At 44.5% G+C, this 20,448-nt stretch overlaps 1 protein-coding gene across 1 annotated transcript in view; it reads right to left on the bottom strand.

The window, feature by feature from the left end:
* COLGALT2 (collagen beta(1-O)galactosyltransferase 2) overlaps positions 1 to 20,158 on the bottom strand; it is a gene marked incomplete at both ends in the record, with an annotated part of 103,792 nt that extends 83,634 nt beyond the window's left edge. The window contains one exon of the mRNA XM_080917621.1: positions 19,896 to 20,158. Coding sequence (XP_080773747.1) covers positions 19,896 to 20,158 — 263 coding nt within the window. The remainder of the gene's footprint in view (positions 1 to 19,895) is intronic.
* Positions 20,159 to 20,448: the final 290 nt, after the last annotated feature.

The raw sequence follows: 20,448 nt of genomic DNA, 5'->3' as shown, positions 1-20,448 counted from the left end.
CTGGAAGAGTCTCCAGGCAGCAAGGATCAGAGTAAACAGAGAAGGGAGCTTCCTATGCCAGTAGCAGGCAGAAGGACTTCCAAGTGTGGAGGAGGGCTTTGAGAAAACAGAGTTCACTGTGGATCTAGGCTCTGCTTAGAGCCCATCAGATCATTGTTTGGATTTTATTAGAGATTAGACTTGGAAACATCTGGAAGTGGAACATTCCCATTTGAGCAGCCGATATCTTCCACACAGTCACTGTAACCATATATTTTTCCCTTTCAGAAGAAATGAGCCATTTCTCTCTGCTTTAGGTTTTTGGCTTGTAACATCAGCTCCCTTTTTTGTAGCGCTGTGTGAGAGGCAGGAAAATGGGTGCCTCTGACCTGAAGAATCTCAGTCTTCTGGGGTCTAAGAGAGCTGGGTGAGAACTTTGGCAGAAACAGACAGAAATACCCTGGCATTTACTTCTTCATAAAGAAACCAGAACTGGGCTGCGCCAAGCAGACAGCGATGAGCTCATTGGTCTGAGATAATTACTTACTGAGCCTTTCCCCTGGACAAGGCTAATAGTTTATGCAGGACAATAACTTCATTTACACAGAATTTTTTAACTCAATAATTGATTACCTTGACCTATATTTAAGTCTGACAAAGTTCCTTGTTATATTAATTGATAAATTAGGAAATGTAAGTTGATGGGAAATGGAAAATAAATACTCGATCCAAAGAGGCTGCTTTTAATAATCATTTATCAGGGTCTTCTGATATGATTCTTAATTTTAAAATCAAAGCCTCAAATAATCGAAAGTAATAGGGAATTTTCAAAGAGTCAAACAATCTGTAGTTGAGGTCTGGAATGCAAGCAGGAACTGAAGCAAACCCCAAAGACACTGCTCTAGGTAGTCCAGAGCTGATCTGAGAGCTCTTTTTAATCAAGAGATGTGTTATGACATTAACCGAAGGAAAAGGATCATTGAAGGGACTATGTTCAAATGATGTCTGCGTGAACACGAAAAAAGCAAGATCTAAAACACCGCTGATTACTATTTCTTTTTTTAAAAATTGATTTTGCTTTTGCTGCATGGCCAAAGAAGCAAATGGAAGGCAGCCTTTGGTTCACTGAAAACCCAACTGCTGTCTGCTGGACAGTGAACAAGTCCGGTCCACACTCCCAGTGCTGTAGGAAAGGAGGTGAGTTCAGATCTGTGTGAGCTCCGATGCCAGCAACGGTGGAAGGGCATGGGAGGGAGGCCAGGGATGGAAGATTGGAGAGGATTCAGGAGTCCCCGCAGATAAGACAAACTTTATCCCCATTCAGCCAGTCATTCAGTGGTATACAGGCAGTGGGCAGGCGGCTGAAAGAATGTACATCTGGGGCCAGGAAGATGATCCTGAAGTGGATACTGTACTTCATATGCAAGGGTGAAACCCGAGTTCCGTGTAAATGCAGGGTGGATGTGGCCTGCCTATCACGCCAGCCCTCTCCAGGCCAGGGTTGAGGAATTCTCATCTCAAGCTGGCTAACTAAACTAGGAAAGTCGGGAAGCTTTGGGCTCAGTGAGAGAGCCTGCCTCAAAACAAACAAACAAGAAAGAGAAAGAAAGCAGAGAACAGTTAGAAGAAGACATTGGTTTCTGACTTCCACACACACGGCACATATACACACATGCACACACACACATGCATGCACAAACACACACACTCCACATGAGAACATATATACACACATTCACGAGAACTGCACACACACAGAAATATGAATAGCTTGGTGACAGTATAAATTGAAAGATTATTAAAATGATTGCTGCCATCCCTTTATTTTTTTACTAATGGGTTGCTGGTTTTTTGTTTTTTGTTTTCTCACTGTTGGAGATGTGCCACAATGGAGCTTTTTAAACTGCCAAGGTGGGATCCACGCCATGTTCAGACTAAGCTGAAAGGAGTTAAACACCAAACAAGTGTTTGGAAGTGTGTCCTCAGACACAACTTGTAGCCCATCTTTTTTTTTTTTTTTTTTTTTTGAGACAATGACATATACAGTTCTTCTACCAAAAAATGACCTCATTTGTTAACAATTGATTATTCAGGAGTTTGGAAATGATAGTGTGTGATTTTTACCACCCAGTGTGAAATTAACTACAGACCATAACCATCGGCAACCTTTACCTTCCTGGGGATCAAAGAGAAAAGGAGATAGATATTTGTGTTTGAAGTTGCTGAAAACAAGAATTATCTGTCTGAGCTTTTAAATGTTCTAATCATTTTTCCCAAGGTGGACAGAGCACACAGCTTCCCCATACATTTCAAATGAGACAGAGGAGGGTTCTGTTCTGGCATCACCAAAAGCAGTCATATGGGTAAAGAAACCAACCAAGGGCAGCTTGGGAAAACAACTCCTTGGAAACAAAAAGAAAGAGACAGAAAGGAAAATGAAGTTAATTACAGAGGCTAGTAATGTGAGGAGTGAAATTTAATTAATAAGAAAACCCCAGAGGTTCAAAAGGAGAAATGATTTCAGAAACTGAAATGCAGACTTTCAGGCTGTTCGCCCGTTGACATCAAACATCACAATGTCCCTCTCAGGACATTCGCTCTCTAGCTCAAAGCTACAAAACACCAGGAAAATCTATTATCTGAAACTTGACAGATAGTATACGGATCAGCAAAACAACAGCAAATCACACACACTCAGAAGAGGGACCAAGCTCCAAAAATCCATGTTATTTCAGAGCAGAAATAGCTGTCTTCCATCTGTTGAACCCCACTTGCTATGAGATTAGAATAAGAGACAATCACCAGAGCATTGTCTGCTTAACATGCCCAGGCCCCAGAGTTCAGTGTTACCAAGGCCTTCTAAAACATCTTCCTCTGGAGGCTCAAACATCTGGCATTGGCCTTAAGAACTGCAGGCAGACAGCTCACAGCTGTAGAGTGTCAGCTGAGCAGCCAAGAACAGGAGAACTGTGGGAGGAAGCCAAGGAACAGGGCTTTCTCAGAGCACTTCTGACAGCCCAAGGGATCTGCCTTCTGATTCACTGGTGCTCAGAAATGGAAGAGTTGGTTTTGGAGACCAAAGCCCAGACAGGTAAGTTAGGGTCACCAATGAGAACACCCTGAAAAAAAAAAAAAAAAAAGAATATTCTTTGCCTTCTTCATTTGTCTTTTCTTGCAGGATATAAGCTCAGAATCAGAAGACGGGCTCCCATATCTTTCTGACTTTTCTTGTGTTCCTAACAGTCAGGGATCATCAAGGAAGAAGACAGCCTTGCCTAGCTCCATGTCACAATGACCCTTCATGGTAGTCATCCTTTGACCTCAGAAGGCGTGAAATACAGGCCAGGTTTTAGTACCTCTGATGGTAGCACAGTGAAGTAAAACCTTCCCATGGCTCATTAGCCTGTTGGGACTAGACCCTTAACTGCTAGGTTCCTTTAACACAGTGGTCCTCAATCTTCTAATACTGCAACCCTTTAATACAGTCCCTCGTGGTGTGGCGAGCCCCCCACCATAAAATTATTCCCATTGCTGCTTCATATCTGTAAGTTTCCTACAGTTAGGAATTAAAATGTAAATATCTGTGTTATCTGATGATTATAAACAATTCCTTTGAAAGGGGAAGGGACCCACAGGTTGAGAACCTCTGCACTAACCCACTAACCCATATAACTTGTAAGTTACTTCCCTCACTATGTAATGGACTGAGCAGCGTACACTAGCCTGCAAGGCTAACCAGCAGCCTTCGTGGAGAACAAGCACTGTTTCCCATCACCGCTACAGATGTCTCACTCCCATTTATGTCCTTCCCACAGCAAAGAGGGAACATTCCAGAGACCAGTTCTGCTCACTTGTTTTGCTTGCAATAAAAAACAGTCAAATGTAACGGGGCACCTGCATCACGTCTACCCACGCAGCACGTGTGTTATCCCTAGTGCTGGTCAGCTCAGGAGCAGGATGTTCTCACAACATTCTCCACACTGTCTCTTCACTTCAGAGCCCCGGCTTTTGCTGCCGCTGTTCATAAAAGCTGCATTTCACTTGTGTTAAAGGGTTTAACGCCGCCCCCCTTTCCAACACAGACATGAAGGATCACTTGTGGCATAGGGATTCCAGAATGGTTAACTCCAAACTAGGATGGAATTCAAATACAAGTATAAATAAAGGGGTAGTGTGTACCTTAAATTCCAGGACTTGGGAGGCAAGGGCAAGCAGTTCTCTATGAGTTCAAGGCCAGCCTGGCCGATATAGCAAGTTCCAAACCAGTCGAGGCTACATAGTGAGACTTTGTCTAGACAAACAAATACAAAAAAAGTTGGGCAGAGTTCAATGTGTCATCTCAAGGGTCCAGGAAGTGGAACTACAGAGACATAGCCACTTGTAGCCTGCCAAAGCAAGTCAAAGCATCATGGGAAACCTCAAAACACAGCAGATGCAAGGCAGAGATGACGAAGAGAGGTAGCACTCAGAAAACCCAATGAGATTGGAGCTGAGGGCCATCAGACGGAATGTTCCGGAACACCTCTCACTCACTCTTTGTCAGAACTGAAATAAAGATTAGACCAGCTTCGATGAGCCAGAGGGTGGGAAAGGGGCCATCTCCTGAGCATGCACATAGGGACTATGAACTCAAGGCAGATGTACAGACTGGTACTGGGTCTACAGAAGCAGCCTACTCCTGACAGCTCACTGTGGGAAGAGACACAACGGCCCCTGTCACTATCCTGCTGATCTGTGGCTTCTTAGGGAAGGAGAATCTATGGACCCACTGGAGATCACCAGCCTCTGACAGTCCCAAACTCGGGGTCACAGATGACCCTGATTGAACTTTGGGTACTAACCAACATCCAAACTGGTAACTAGGGGAGAGGGATTTACCCGGAGGAGGGGGCTCCGGTAGGGGTAGGAAAGAAGTGGCAGTAGAGGAACCAAAATATATAGTGTGCACATAAAAATGGTGAATGGACACAATTAATGACCGCTGATAAAAGTAAGTATTAGGTCCTGTTATTTAACTGTACACTACCGGGGAGCACAGACAAGGTGGACCAGATGACCGGACCAAGTAATCTGGTAAGAGGCCGGCCTCAGTACTTCTAAACTAAGGATACCTTGAGGGCTGTGGAGGAGTCAAGGGCTTCTTTTATGTTTATGAACCACATGACAAAAACATGAGGCTTGGGTCCTCACAAAATGCATCCCAGAGGTCTGTCTAGGGGACTGAGTCACTCGTGTTTCCCACGGGAACCCTGACTGAGGGTATTCACTGAGGCACACTCCTCTCCTCGGATCAAACACCAGCAGTTCCTTCTTGGTTCAGCTTTCTTTGCATAGACCTTATGAAAAATCTGTTGAGATTTCGGGACAGAACTTAGCAGAATTGAATCTAGTCTTTGATGGGCAGAAAACCCAACCAGAAGCAGAGCTGTAGCCAGCAGTCTACCTGTGAACACGGCTGTAACCTGATGCCTAAGAAACTGAGAACCCAGTGTGGCTTTCATGCCTGGTCAGTGCTTTGAAGCTGTGTCAAGACCACAGGACAAAGGAAGTACTGTTTATGCAAATCCAGAAACTCCGAAGCCATTAAAAGTAACATCAGCAATTCAATACCCAGAGATGATTAGAGGCCCTGCATCAGTTTGAAACAGAAAACCCAAAGCAAAGCTGGGCAAAGTACCAAATTCCCAGAGTAGGAAGAGACCCTGGGCTGGCCAGGGCTTGGCTGGCTGTGCTTTAGAAGCTGTGCTGCATGCATGTCCTGTAGCCAAGGGGAAGCCGTCCACGCCAAGGAAGAAGGTCTTGGCCTAAAGCTTCTTCTACACCTGGTGCACAGAAGCCTCCATGAGAAATTGCCAAATGTGCCTCTGCAAGGTTGGTTGTCATGTTGCCACATTTCTCCACAGGTCAGTTCTCCCAAGTGCATTCCATCCAAAGGAGACAACAGCTGAACAGGGGAAGAATCTCTATAGCCGTAGACAGTGGGGTGGGATACCATGAGCTCCTAATAAAATCCAACACGGCGAGGCCACTCTGAAAAGATTTAAAGTTTGACTAAGGATCCCCGAAGAATTTATGATTTGTAAAAGTTCTCAGGCATTGTCATTCTCATTAAGGGGGTGGGGGAACAATATCAAATTTTAAAAGGACTCCAAGAACATCTGGCCCAGAGGCTTTTAATCTTAACAGTACACTGAGATCCCCTGGGAGGTTTACAAAATGAGTCAGTTGGCCTGGCCCTACTCCATCAGCCCTGGCCTGGGTCTTTCCTTAAGACCTCTTCAAATGATTCTAATTAGTTTCATTTGAGAGCCACAATTCTAAGACATTTCCCTTTTGGTACTTGTCTTAGTTAGGGTTTTACTCTGTGAACAGATACCATGACTAGGGCAACTCTTATAAGAATAACACCTAACTGGAGCTGGCTTATAGGTTCAGAGATTCAGTCCATTATCATAAAGGCAGGAAAATGGCAAGATCCAGGCAGGCATGGTGCAGGAGGAGCTAAGGGTTCTATTCTACATCTTCATCTGAAGGCTGCTAGCAGTATCCTGGCTTCCAGGAAGCTAGGATGAGGGTCATATGGCCCACACCCACAGGGACACACCTACTCCAACAGGGTCGCACCTTCTAAAAGTGCCACGCCCTGGGCTGAGCATATGCAAACCATCACAGTACTAGACAGGAAACTGAGGTGCACAGGGAATAAGTTACTTATGCAAAGTGATGTATCTTGGTCCTTCTACAAGACAATGCAATTAGCGAATCGCATGCCCACTGTAGGGAAAATGGGTAATGGGCAGAGCTACTTTTAGAGGTGGGGAAACATGTACCTCACTCAACTCTATTTCTCAAAGATTACTGTTTCCTTAATGCTGCATATTCAGTTGTAGAACACAGCTCACATTCTTGAAAAGAAAAAAAGAGGTTAAAAACAAAAATAGATGTGCATACTTATGAATCTTTGCTATGGGTATTTTTTTTAAAAGAATACAAGAAAACTGGTAGTGAAGTAATACAAGATTAGCAGCCAAGTCATTACTGCTCACAGGAGGGAGCTGCACTTGTAACTGTAATAATGCCCTGTGTTGGCTTCTTATAAAATGCATCAGTGACAAACCCAAAGCAATCTTTTGTACAGAAGACTAGAACGATAAAATTGTCTAAGAAGGAAAAGTTAAGTTCGCTGCGAGTGAGGATACAGGATTGGGAAACTTGTAATATCACATAATTAACAGCTGAATTGCAGGCTGTTGAAAAACATCCAATTGTATTAGTCACAAATAAGAGGAGGAGGCTTTAGTGGCATGAGAATAAAAGGAAATTGAATACAGGAATATTAAGACGGACATAACAGCTTATGCCAGTAGCCCCAGCTTGTAGAGGCTGAAATGGCAGGACTACCTATAACCCCCATGTTGGCTGATGGAGACAGGCAGATCCCTTGGACTAACTGACCACCATTCTAAGCTCAGTGGAGTAAGACAGAGAATAACATGGCAGAACACAGAACATTAGATATCTTTCTTTGAACATACATGGGTTGAACCTAGGCCTCCCTGCACATATGTAGCAGATGTGCACTCATGTGAGTCCAGAACAACTGGAACAGGGGCTATTCCAAAAGCTGTTGTCTGTCTGTGGGACATGTTTCTCTAGCTGGGCTGCCTGGTCTGGCCTCAGTAGGAGAGAACGTGCCTAGCCATCCAGAGACTTGATGTGTCAGGGTGTGTGTGTGTATGTGTGGGTACACAGGGGCCCCCCACCTGCTCAGCAGTGGAGAAAGGGAGAAGGGATAGGGGAAGGATTGTGGGAGGGGGTGACCAGGAGTGGGCAGTGATTAGGATGTAAATAAGTAAATTCAATTAAATTTTTAAAAAGAGATCCTTTGACCTCTACACTACATGCATTAACACACACACACACACACACACACACCCCACACACACACACACATACATACGGGGGGAGGGAAAAGGAGAGGTAGAGAAGGGAGAGAGGAGGAAGTGAAAGAAGAGAAAAAAGAATAGGAAGAGGAAGGAAGAAAAGAAGGAAGAGAAATTAAATAGAAGAAATAGAGAAGCAAAATCAAGGGAAGTGGGAACCAGGATAGCACGGGTGAATACCATGTGTACTTAGAGCCAATTGCTAGTTTCATCTCCCTTCACTCTAACGATATCCACCAACAAATATCATTTCTCTATAAACCTAAGTGCTTAATAATGCAAACTGAAAAGGGAGCTCAAAGAGTTGCCTTTTTATACTGAGTGTAATGTACAAGCTATATACATTTGTGGTACTGTCTTCAAACATATGTGGAAAGAATCCAGCCACTGTTAGAGAAAGAATGCACGCTAACCCGCCTGTTCTTATTCATAATAATCTCTAACGGTCTTTGTATTTGTATAGTGCCATTGATATTTCTCCTTTTTATTCATCTCTGATTTTATTTATTAGAATCTATAGAATATACAGACTCCATATATATTATTCTTGCTAAAAGTTTGTTAGTTGCATTGGAAAAAATTTCTTTTTTTTTTCATTGAACTTTGGGACACTTTTTTTTTTCTTCCACTTACTTCTGTTCTGGTTTTTTAATTATTCCTTCTCTTGTACTAATTTGGGGACAGGCTTGCATTTGTCTTCTCAGATCCTTGATATTCATCATTGCTAACCCATTGGTTTAGAAACCATAGATCGATCGCCTTGCTAAGATGAGAATCAAAGAATGAAAACTAGTTTAATGAGCAAAGTGGCAGGTCTGGGAAGACCGAGGAAGGCTAGAGAGGAGAGCGATTGTCTTCTGAAACATTTCCAGTGCTGGCTGTTTCAGCCTTCCATGTCTGCTCCACAAAACTCACCCATAACGAGCCACGTTCTGGCTGCCTGGGTGCTCTCCACTCAACCTGTGTTTGCAGAGGGAACTGAGTGCTCAGCTGGCTGTCCCATGGCACAGTGGTGACATGAAAAATCTTGGTCCCACTTGGCATCGATTTCCCACTATCTTGGCAGGTCTACAACCACAATCACTGTGGTGTGTGCCACTTGGCCAGGATCATAAGTTTGGCTGGCCATCAAGAAACAAAGCAGCCTTCTATTAGCCCAGCAAGACACTCTGTGGGGAATGCCAGGGGCCCTGAATGTCTACACATACATATTTCACAAGTATCTCAGGAGTTTAATTTCCACAGTTGAGTGTCTAGAAAATCCTGCATTTCTCAAGACCTTTAAAAGAAGGAGTAATTTCTCACTGCACCTTTCGGTGAGAGTTGCAATGGCTTATCCTAGATCCCTCTGGTTCCTGTCATACCTGTTCCCTGCTGGAATAGGAAGCTCGCAGTTGCCCTCTATCCTGCTCTCCAAAAACATGGACAGTCACTCTCAAAAGAGCGGCTAGAAAGAGACCTACACTGTCTGAAAATCCTATTGTCCAAAATGCACGCACTACAGGGTAACTCATTATCACTGTTGTTTGGTGGTGGTGGTGGTGGTAGCTAGTAGTCCAAATGGGGGAGATTTCAAGATAAGAAACCTTTCTCTGGCCTGGTATGACCCTCAGCTGACACTAAAGCAACGGAACCCGGAAGGGAATGAACTCTTCTAACACAGCCAACGTGCCACCGAACCCAGATGCTTATAAAACTCCTTTAGCAGAAGTCTTTCTGGCTTTCTGTCTGATTTGGGCTCGTAGAGTCTAGGTTGAGTACTTATGTTATTCTTGCTTCTGAATGCATGTCTCCTAAGATGTCTTCAAACAGGAATCAGAAAGCACAGGAGGGGAAAGTCATTTTTGTGTTTATAGAGCAAAGAAACCTCAGTGAGGCCAGAGATAGCTACCAGCCTGTTGAATTTGTCAAACAGCTAAACCGATAATAAGCAATTGTAGATTCAACAAAGCGAACTTGGTATAAAGCCCTGAGTCGAGCCCTAGCAGACCATCATGAAGTTGTTATTCAAAGTTCAAGTCTGGGAAAAAAAAAAAATTCTTCGTACATCTGGTGTTCCTAAAGAAGAGAAGCACTTTCTAGCCAAATCCAAGGTTTAATTCACATGCGAAACTTGGCTAATGACACCAACCACAACTGAAAGTTTTGCATGGCTGTATGTTTCAGCATGTTCCACTAAATGAATTCTAGTCATCATGTGTGTATTCTGCATGGGTTTCAGTTATTACCTACAGCAAGTTTTTTTTTAAAGTTATGAACATTAACACAGCTTTCTTACTAGAAGGATGAAGAGCAGAAGGGAAAGTAATCTAAGCCTGATTTATTTACCACTAGGTCACCTGATGGCCACTTGCCAAGCCTTCTAATTCTAAGTAGTTATTACTTGGGTCCCAGCCTGAGGAGGAAGCACCCAAATGCCAAGAGAGGTCAGGTATAGCAAGTCAAAGAGACAGCAGGGGCTTATTGCAAACTCATAGTACGGGGCTAATCAGGACTTGGCAGCCTGGACGAAGTTCATGGAACAGAGACTGTTTAGCCTCTCGTGGAAAAATGCAGACCTGGTAATGTCAGATATTCATTACACAGACATATTCATAACGATATCAACTTACACATTTACAAGACAATTTACGTACCATCACCAAAAAATTACAGAAGTACTTTTTATAAGACCGATTAAGAGGGCTGGAGGGGTAGTTCAGTGAAAAAGCACTGGTTGCTCTTAACAGGCATGAGATCCAGTACTCACACAGCAACTCACAACCATATGTAACTTCGGTTTCAATGCCTCTTCCGGCCTCTGAAGATACCAGGCACACGTGATACACAGACACGCATGCAGGCAGAACACTCATACCCACAAATTAGTAAAAAAAAATGTAAAAATATTTTTTAAAAGAGTGATTAGAACCTTATTTTCTAGAGGACAAAGAATCAAGGGCAAGAAAGCAGGGGGATGTCATCAGAGAAGGGGTGATGTCATCATAGAGGAGGATGATGTCATCAGAGAGGGGGATGATGTCATCAGAGAGGGGATGGTATCATCAGAGAAGGGGTGATGTCATCATAGAGGGGGATGATGTCATCAGAGAGAAGGATGATGTCATCAGAGAGGGGGATGATGTCATCAGAGAGGTGCTCAGAGTAACAACCCTGAGTAGAGGTTATGTGAAACTGACCTGATTCTACCAGCTGGAAAGTAATATGGCTTCCTTGTCAGTATGAATGATAGAGAGATGGGTTTCAGAACATCACACTTGTACAAGGTACAGGCAGCATCTATTTGAGTCAAAATATGCACACACGCTGACAGCTTCTAGACATACATGTGAAATACTCTCATTGCTCACCTCTGGCAGATGAGATTTGCACATCTCATCGAAATCCTACACACAGCATCTGATTATTTTTAGTATGGGAGCCTGGCATTTTAGTTGTAAAATAAAGAAGTAAAGATATCTGAGTTCTAAAATGATTAACCTTTTACGATATTTTAATTTTAAATGATGTGTATATAGGTGGGGAGAGAGCGTGTGTGTATGTGTGTGTGTATATGTGTGTGTGTAGGGTTGCCCATGAGTGCAATGTCCTCAGAGACCAGAGGGTGTCAGACCCCCTAGAGCTGGAGTTTCAGGTGATTCTGAGCCTCCCAAAGTGACTGCTGGGGAGGGGGACTGAACTTGGGTCCTCTGCAAGAGCGGTACTTGCTCTTAACCAGTGAGCCCTCACTCCAGCCCCTGGTATAATTTTTAATCACTAATTTTTGATATGCATAAATGTAATCAAAATCACAAAATAATGATTTGGGAGTAAACATGTGAAAGCCATGTTATTCTTCATGAATTATAGCTCTGGTTTAAGTACACACATAAAATCTCCTCATAAACTGGTAACTGAGGACCAGTCCAACAAATACATTATAGACTAACAGCTTTCTCCCCGACTTTAATGTACAATGTTACATATTGTGAAGTAATGTGTGGAAACAACCTTTACAATTACTTACTATCCACCCCCATGAAACCCTCATAATGGTCCCAGTATCCTGCTCCGCAGAGTGGAGACAGCGCCACACAGTGAAATGACCCATGTGCGAACATAAGTGTTGGGAAGGGACCTCAGCACAACCGACAACATTCCCGGTTACAGAGCTCTCATTGTTCCTTCCGACAGCCACAGGAGACAGTCAAGCAGGACTGCAGGAAGCAGACGCCCAGGACTGAAGAGCAAGTGGATGCAGGATAAAGACCGGGAGAAGTAGCTGCAAAACTGACATCTGCCGACACTAACGGGCATGCTTCACACTGGAGGGGCAGGCTACGAAACACACACCACTAAAGCAACGGCTCTGGATTTAAAAGTGCCAATCAGCGATGTTACCACGCCTACTGGGGTGAAGTCCTCAGCTGCCCTTTGCTTTGGAGTCCACACGGTTAAACTCACTTGGGAACAACTTATCTGTTGCTGTTGACAGTTTGCCATTGTTGAAAGCAATGTGTGGTGACAATCATGTGCTACTTCAGTGTTTACTCAAAGGAGTGCGTCATTTTGAAATCCAAAGGAGGTTGGAAGCAAGATTGATCGTTTTCTCCAATCATTGAAAAGAGAGACAGTAGCCCTGGCTGTCCCGGAACTCACTATTTAAATCGGACTGGCCTCAAACTTACCTGCCTCTGTCTCCCAAATCCTGGGGCATTAAAGGCATGCACTGCCATGCCTGGCTTATATTTTAGACAAGCAAATCTAAAACCAGCCACTGAAGAAGCTGAGAATCTGAATGTTTTAGCAATAGAGACACCAAACATAGTCAACAAGCATTCTGTTTTATTTATTGCCACCAGTTATACTTGGGAGGGTTTTTTATACATATACACAACATGCCTTTATTTATCATTTGTTCCTGCGGAAGGTTCTAAAATAGCGCTGAGCTCAGTAACTAACTAGTCAGTGACTGAGTTAAGTGACTAAATGATCAGAACAGCGGAAGAGAACTGTGGAGCCCCGCTGTCATTCAAGCGGAAGAGAAACGTAGACCCCGCCCTCGCCCCAGCATCATTCAAGTGGAAGAGAAACATGGAATACCAGCATCATTCAAGCAAATGAGAAACATGGAGCCCCCTCTTCCGCTATCATTCAAGCAGAAGAGACAATTCTCATTTGAAGGAAATGCCTGTGCTATTATCTTCCCAAGCTGGGTAACTAAACAGAAGCAAAAAGAACTAATTGGTCCTTTCTTGCTCTTAAGTGGACCGTGTGCACTTTTTGTGGTGCATCAGTCACTGGCTCATGTTCTGGCTCCTCCACGGGCTAGTCTTGAGAGCTTATGAAAGGTGTTTACATTCTCTGTCTCAGGCTCCTCTTATATGACGTGAGATAGTAAAATATACAACAGCCCTTCCTAGATTTGTCACTGGACCTTTACCATATGTCTTAGTTAGAGTTTCCGTTACTAAGATGAAACACCGTGACCAAAAAGCAAGTTGGGCAGGGAAGGGTTTGACTTACACTTCCACATCACTGTTCATCATCGAAGGAAGTCAAGACAGGAGCTTGGAGGCAGGAGCTGATGCAGAGGACTTGGAAGGATGTTGCTTACTGGCTTGCTTCCTGTGGCTGGTTCAACCTGCTTTCTTATAGAACGCAGGACCATCAGCCCAGGGATGGCACCACCCACAGTGGGCTGGGCCCTCCTCCATCAATCATTAATTAAGAATATGCCTTGAAGCCAGATCCTATGAAGTCATTTTCTCAAGTTGTGTGTCAAGTTGGCATAAGACTAGCCAGGATGCCACACAACCCTTTGAGAACGCCGACCTGTAAATGTTAGGTTTCTTATGCTGGTTGCTAAAATATTAATATTTTTACTTAGATTTTATTTTATTTTGGATAACTATATACTGGTTATACATTAATGGAGGTCAGCGTGCTTCTTATAAACTTCATTTTGAGGTCTGGTGTCATGGCTCAATGGGTAAAGATGGCTGCTTGTAGCCAAGCCTGGTAACTTCAGTCCAATCCCTCAGTAGAAGAAAACAGCCAACTTCAGTAAGTTGTCCTCTGACAGCACACACACACACACACACACACACACACACACACACACAAATTAAAAAAATTATAAAAAAACCTTAAAGAATAAAATTCCAATTTTAAAGAGAAAACTCAGAAAGAAAAAGACAAGTTTAACAGGAGAGGTATGTCCATTTATTTGGCAGCATTCAAGCAAACGCCTTGGTGCATACATTTACTGGTACAATAGCTATATGAGGAAGTCCTTACGCTAGTCACTTCCAGATGAGGAAGGTCCGTCACACCACAGGTGTGCCCATGATGACTCAGAAGACTTTAACTTCAGACCACCTGATTCTAATCTATAAAAACCTTAACCCATTCCAGTTAACCGTGTTGGAAAAAAACAAACGCAAAATAATATCAAGAAGGCGACTAGGGAATCATCTGTTTTCTCTGTAAAAATGCTAAAACTTGTCTTTGAAGGGAAAACAGTGCATGCCATGCTCCTAGCAAACTAGGACATCATTTCCACCTCGGGTGCTAAAATTTATCACTAATAGTCGTTGAGGACATTTTACAAACACATTTAGTTGAGTTTCTGTCATAATGATGCTGCTTGGCCATTAAAATGTGGAAGCAGATTCCAGTTAATTCCCAAACAATGCAGAAATAAAGTAGGGACCAAAATATCTGCATATTCCTCAGAACAAGCAGAAGCCCACTGCTGCAAACCGATGACAACGAAAATCTCACCTCTTTATTTAGCACCCAAAAAAGTGGTTCTCAACTCAGTATAATACTGTGCACCCCTCTGCCAGATGAAATGCCTGGATTGTTCCACAATCACACAGCAGCCATTGCCCTGTGACACTCCGCACAAGAACCATAGGCCATCCAAAAGATAAACTTCAGGTCCTTTTTTTGGATTAAGTTATTTCTTCTTTTGGGCCAAATGTACCCTTTCCCAGTTTTCACTACTGGCAAATGAGCCTTACTTAGCCAAACCACAGCTTTGGAAAGTGAACAGAGGTCAGCCTTCCCTCTATTGCTGTGGTTGCTCGTTCTGGGCACCACCAAATTAAAGAAAAGTCATCAAAGCACACTGCCTTATGTCACAGGGCCTCACAGTTCCTGTATCTCACTCAGCACAGTACCACACGTTTTAGAATGAATGAAGTTCCTGCCTTGTTTCGTATCCCAGGTTGTGATACTTGAAGAAAAAACATTTTGCTAAGTTTGATATCAGACAAGAGAATGGAATATTTTTTCCTCATTTTTCTATATAGTAGGAAACAAAACTTTTCCTATGCTCAATCAGCCTCTCCAACCCCTAAATCTTGATACTCATAAAAATAAATGTATTTTCCAAAAGCAGAAGTCGGTTCCCTTCTCACCTGTGTGCGTGTAGTACGGATCAGATCCGGAAAGTTGTGTAAGAGAATCACATAGCAAGGAAGTCTGCATGTGACCCATGGGCCACACTTCATGACACTGTCAGCTAGGGGGACTGTCTTGATCCTCTTACCCCATGTTCTTTCAGACCTCACAGAGGATGGAGGAGAAGAATGAGTATGAAATGCACTCAGCAAAAGCTAGCACCCCAGACTATACTCAGCAATGCTTGCTTGGATGTTCTTGGTAGGTCACAGCCACTTTTTAAAGTTGCAGCACAGACATCCTGTTTGGCATCTCAGATGCTGAGTAGATCTTAGGTTGAAGAAACAAGAAGGAAGCAACTGTTTTATATATTATTTGCGACTAGTGTAAAGGGTGTCATTTCCCTTATTTCTTTCTCAGCCCGTTTCTCCTTTGAGTAGAGGAAGGCTACTGGTTTGTTAAAGTTCATTCTAACCAAGCAAGTGAAAGATCTTTACTCCGAGAACTTCAAGTCCCTGAAAAAGAAAATTGAAGAAGACCTCAAAAGATGGAAAGGTCTCCAATGCTCATGGATTGGCAGGATTAATATAGTAAAAATGGCCATCTTGCCAAGAGTAATCTACAGATTCAATGCAACCCCTATCAAAATTCCAGTACAATCCTTCATAGTTAGAAAGAGCAATTGGAAAATTCATTTGGAATAACAAAAATCCCAGGATAGCAGATCCAGAATAAGAGAAATAAGATCCAGAAATAAAACCACACACTTATGGTCACTTGATCTTTGACAAAACCATCCAGTGGAAAAAAGATAGCATTTTCAAGAAATGGTGCTGGTTTAATTGGAGGTCAACATGTAGAAGAATGCAAATCGATCCATTCTTACTGTCCTGTATAAAGCTCAGTCCAAGTGGATCAAGGACCTCCACATAAAACCAGATACACTCAAACTAATAGAAAAATAAGAGGAAAAGAGCCTGAAATACATGGGCACTGAGAAAATTTCTTGAACAGAACACCAATGACTTATGCTCTAAGTTCAAGAATCAACAAATAGGACTTTATAAAATTGCAAAGCTTCTGTAAGGCAAAAAACACTGTCATTAGGACAAAACAGCAACTAACAGAATGGAAGAAGATCTTTGCCAATCCTATATCCGATAGAGGGTTAATATTCAATATATACAAAGAACTCAAGAAGTGAGACTTCAGAGAACCAAATAACCCTATTAAAATGGGGGTACAGAGCTAAACAAAGAGTTCTCAACTGAGGAATACCAAATGGCTGAGAAGCACCTAAAGAAATGCTCAACATTTTTAATCGTCAGGAAAATGCAAATCAAAACAACCCTGAGATTTCACCTCACACCAGTCACAATGGCTAAGATCAAAAACTCTGGTGACAGCAGATGCTGATGAGGATGTGGAGAAAGAGGAACACTTCTCCACTGTTGGTGGGATTGCAAGCTGGTACAACCCCTATGGAAATCAGTCTGGAGGTTCCTCAGAAAATTGGACATAGTACTACCTGATGACCAAACTACACCACTACTGGGCGTATACGCAAAAGATGCTCCAACATATAACAAGGACACATGCTCCACCATTATTCATAGCAGCCTTATTTATAGTAGCCAGAAGCTGGAAAGAACCTTCAACAGAGGAATGGATACAGAAAATGTGGTACATTTATACAATGGAGTACTACTCAGGTATTAAAAACAATGACTTCATAAAATTATTAGGCAAATGAATGGAACTAGAAAATATCATTCTGAGTGAGGTAACCTAATTACAGAAAAACACACATAATATTCACTCACTGATAAGTCAGTATTAGACTAAAAGCTCAGAATATCCAAGAAACAATTCACAGACCACAAGAAGCTCAAGAAGAAAGATGACGAAAGTGTAGAGCTTTCGGTCATTCTTAGAATGGGAAACACATATATTCACAGGACAAAATACAGAGACAAAGTTTGGAGCAGAGACTGAAACAAAGGCCATTCAGAGACTGCCCCACCTGGAGATCCAGCCCATATGTAGCCACCAAACCCAGACAATATTACTGATGATGCCAAGAAGTGTATGCTGACAGGAGCCTGATACAGCTGTCTCCTGAGAGGCTCTGCCAGAGCCTGACAAATATTGAGGCAGATGCTCGCAGCCATTTGACTGAGAATGGGTGCCCAATGGAGCATTTAGCAAAAGGACTTAAAGAGCGGAAGGGGTTTGTAACCCCATATGAACAACAATATCAACAAACAGACCCCCAGAGCTCCCAGGGACTAAACCACCATCCAAAGAGCACACGTGGATGGACCCATGGCTCCAGCTGCATATGTAGCAGATGTTGGCCTTGTTGGGCATCAGTGGGAGAAGAAGCCCTTGATCCTGTCAAGGTTTGATGACTCAGTGTGGGGAAATGTCAGGACAGGAAGGGGGAGGGCGTGGGGAGGCATCCTCACAGAAGCAGGAGGTATGGAGATGGGATAGGGGGTTTCTGGAGGGGAATCCAGGAAAGAGGTTAACGTTTGAAATGTAAATAAAAAATATCCAATAAAAGGAAAATATAAAACAGTATATGATCCTAATATTCAAATATTATTTAATAAAGGCTTGCTGACAGAAAAAGAGGGAAGCAACTAGGAGAAGATCATCACGACCACACATTCCACTGAATCTCTATGTCGTAACCTAGAGCTTTATCCTATAACTCTAGACAAATTCTCGTCTAGAGATTACAGATTTATTCACTTTTCTGTATATCCGTTCATTTGTATTTCTGTGTATTTGTGGCCACGTACAAATGTGGTGGGTGTTCGCAGAGGACAGAACAGGGCATTGGATCCCTTGGACCTGGAGATTCTGGTGGCTGTCAATTGTCTGACATGGTGCTGGGAACCAACTGCAGTTTAGTCCTTTGTAAGAGCCACAAATGCTCTCGGCCACCGACCCACATCTGTGCCCCCTAAGAACGGGCATTTCAGCTGGTTCTAAAGGCGCTATGCAGGCTTCTAAGATAGAGCCAAGAGTGTCCGGAGACGAATGCAAACATTGCCCCATCCTCACCAAGTGCTGGGAGTTCCTCAGCTCTCATGCTGGTGACACAGGGGAAAGAGGCCACCAAGGTCTATGCAGAATCACAATGACACGCATCTAAGCAGAACAAGAGGGTTCATGTGACCTGGAACACCCATGGAAGTTGGGATAAAACATCGGTTTCTTGTTGACTCCAGTTATATCACAAAACTATACAGAATTTAAACTAGGGAGAACTTTTCTTAGTCATTTACTCCAAATCTCTCCTACTTACGGGAACACCACACACACATACACCACACACACACACACACACACACACACACACACACACACACACACACACACCACACACCACACACACACATACACCACACACACACAAACCCGCACACACACCACACACACACACACCCGCACACACACACACACCACACACACACCACACACACACCACACACACACCACACACACACCACACACACAAACACACACACACACACACACACACACACACACACACACACACACACACACACACACACGGTGCTAATCTGGCTTACTAACGTTCCCACCGTCTTTGCACAGAGCACGCTCTTCTCCGTGGGAGCAGTCACGTATGGCAGGGCGCACAGGGAAGAGCGCCCCGCAGAGCTGTACTGTTTGCTTTCGCACCTCAGCACCTCTGTTACCAGGTACCAGGTTAACTCGCCCACCCACCTCTGCTTTAGGAGAGATACGCCTTAAAAAAAAGTTCCAGGATGGCTCTAGCTTTTAGGACAGGAGGCTTGTGTACTAATCAGACAGCTCGTCTTCCCTGGCCAGGTTTCACTTTCTCTGCAGACCATCTAGAGCTTGCCTGTCCCACTCTAACACTAATGCTTGGATTTAAAGGTGTGGAACTGGACTGAAGTGTACGGGAGCAAGGGACAGACTTCCATTGATTCCCGGTCCTGACCCACAGCAAACACAAAGCACAGAGTTCTTTAGCCTGAAGACAAAACCTGACTGTTTATCTTCCCAAAGGTGGCTCCATCGAGTCCAGGCATAAATCCCAGGGCACCGCGCTGCTGTCTGCATCTGCAGCAGCGGGAACGCGTCCCGGGAGGCTGAACAGGCAGGGACCTTCTGGAGCTCCCAAGAAAGACCAGCCCACAGTGTGGTGTGATTGGAAAGACTCCAAACAAAGCTTCAAAATCTCCATCCCTGAGTTCAGATAACCCAGGGGAGGACAGGAGCCAAGTTATGCAGGGAGCACCTGCAAGCCGGGGTGCCTCTCTGTCCGTCTCCTAAGTCTCTGTGGACCCCTTTCCTGCCTTAGAAGACACTCTCCTTTCCCTTCATGGCTTGGGGCTACTGAAGAAACCAGGCAGGGGGTGGGGATGAGGAAAGCCAAGGTCACCGGATTCTCGCCCGTAGGTTCTCTCACCTCCCTCCCTGCCCTACCACTCTCTCGGTCCAGAACCCACGCGCGCAGCGAGGGAGTGTGCGCAGCAGGCTGCCCTCATCCTCCGCGGTGGCCCGTGACCCCAACCCGCTCACCAGATGGCCATCCTGCTCTTGGGGTAGTCCAGCCGCTCCAGGCAGCCGAGGAAGTGAGGCAGCGTGTGCGCGGCGTTGCGGGCGAGGACGGCCACGAACACCGTGGGTTTCTGCAGGGGCGACTCGGGGAACGTCACCGGTTCCTCTCCGTTCTCATCCGAGTCGGGCTCGGCGGTGAAGCGCGCCCGGCAGCCGCGGCGGAGCAGGGCGGAGGAGGACAGCAGCAACAGCGCACAGGCGACGGTGGCGCGGCGCGCAGCCATGTTCCGTGGCCGGCGGGAGGCGGCGATGCTGCCAGCGGCGCCGGGGATGAGGCTGCTCCGGGACGCCGGGAGCGCGCACGGGCACCGCCGCCGCCCAGCCCGGCCCGAGTCTTCGGTGCACTGCCTCCCCGCCACCCGCGCTCGCCCCGCGCACAGGTCGACGCCGTGAGGCTGATCTCCCCAAGTCCCAGGGAAAGTTCCCCCAGTCCAGGCTGAGGTTGTACAGCAGAAGTCTGCGGCTTCCTCCAGAGCTGTGAGGTGTGGCCCTGTCTGCCAATGGGGCGTGTGTG

The sequence above is a fragment of the Micromys minutus genome, assembly GCF_963924665.1.
Source record: "Micromys minutus genome assembly, chromosome: 6".
Taxonomy (NCBI): domain Eukaryota; kingdom Metazoa; phylum Chordata; class Mammalia; order Rodentia; family Muridae; genus Micromys; species Micromys minutus.
This window is presented reverse-complemented; position numbering and strand designations above follow the sequence as displayed.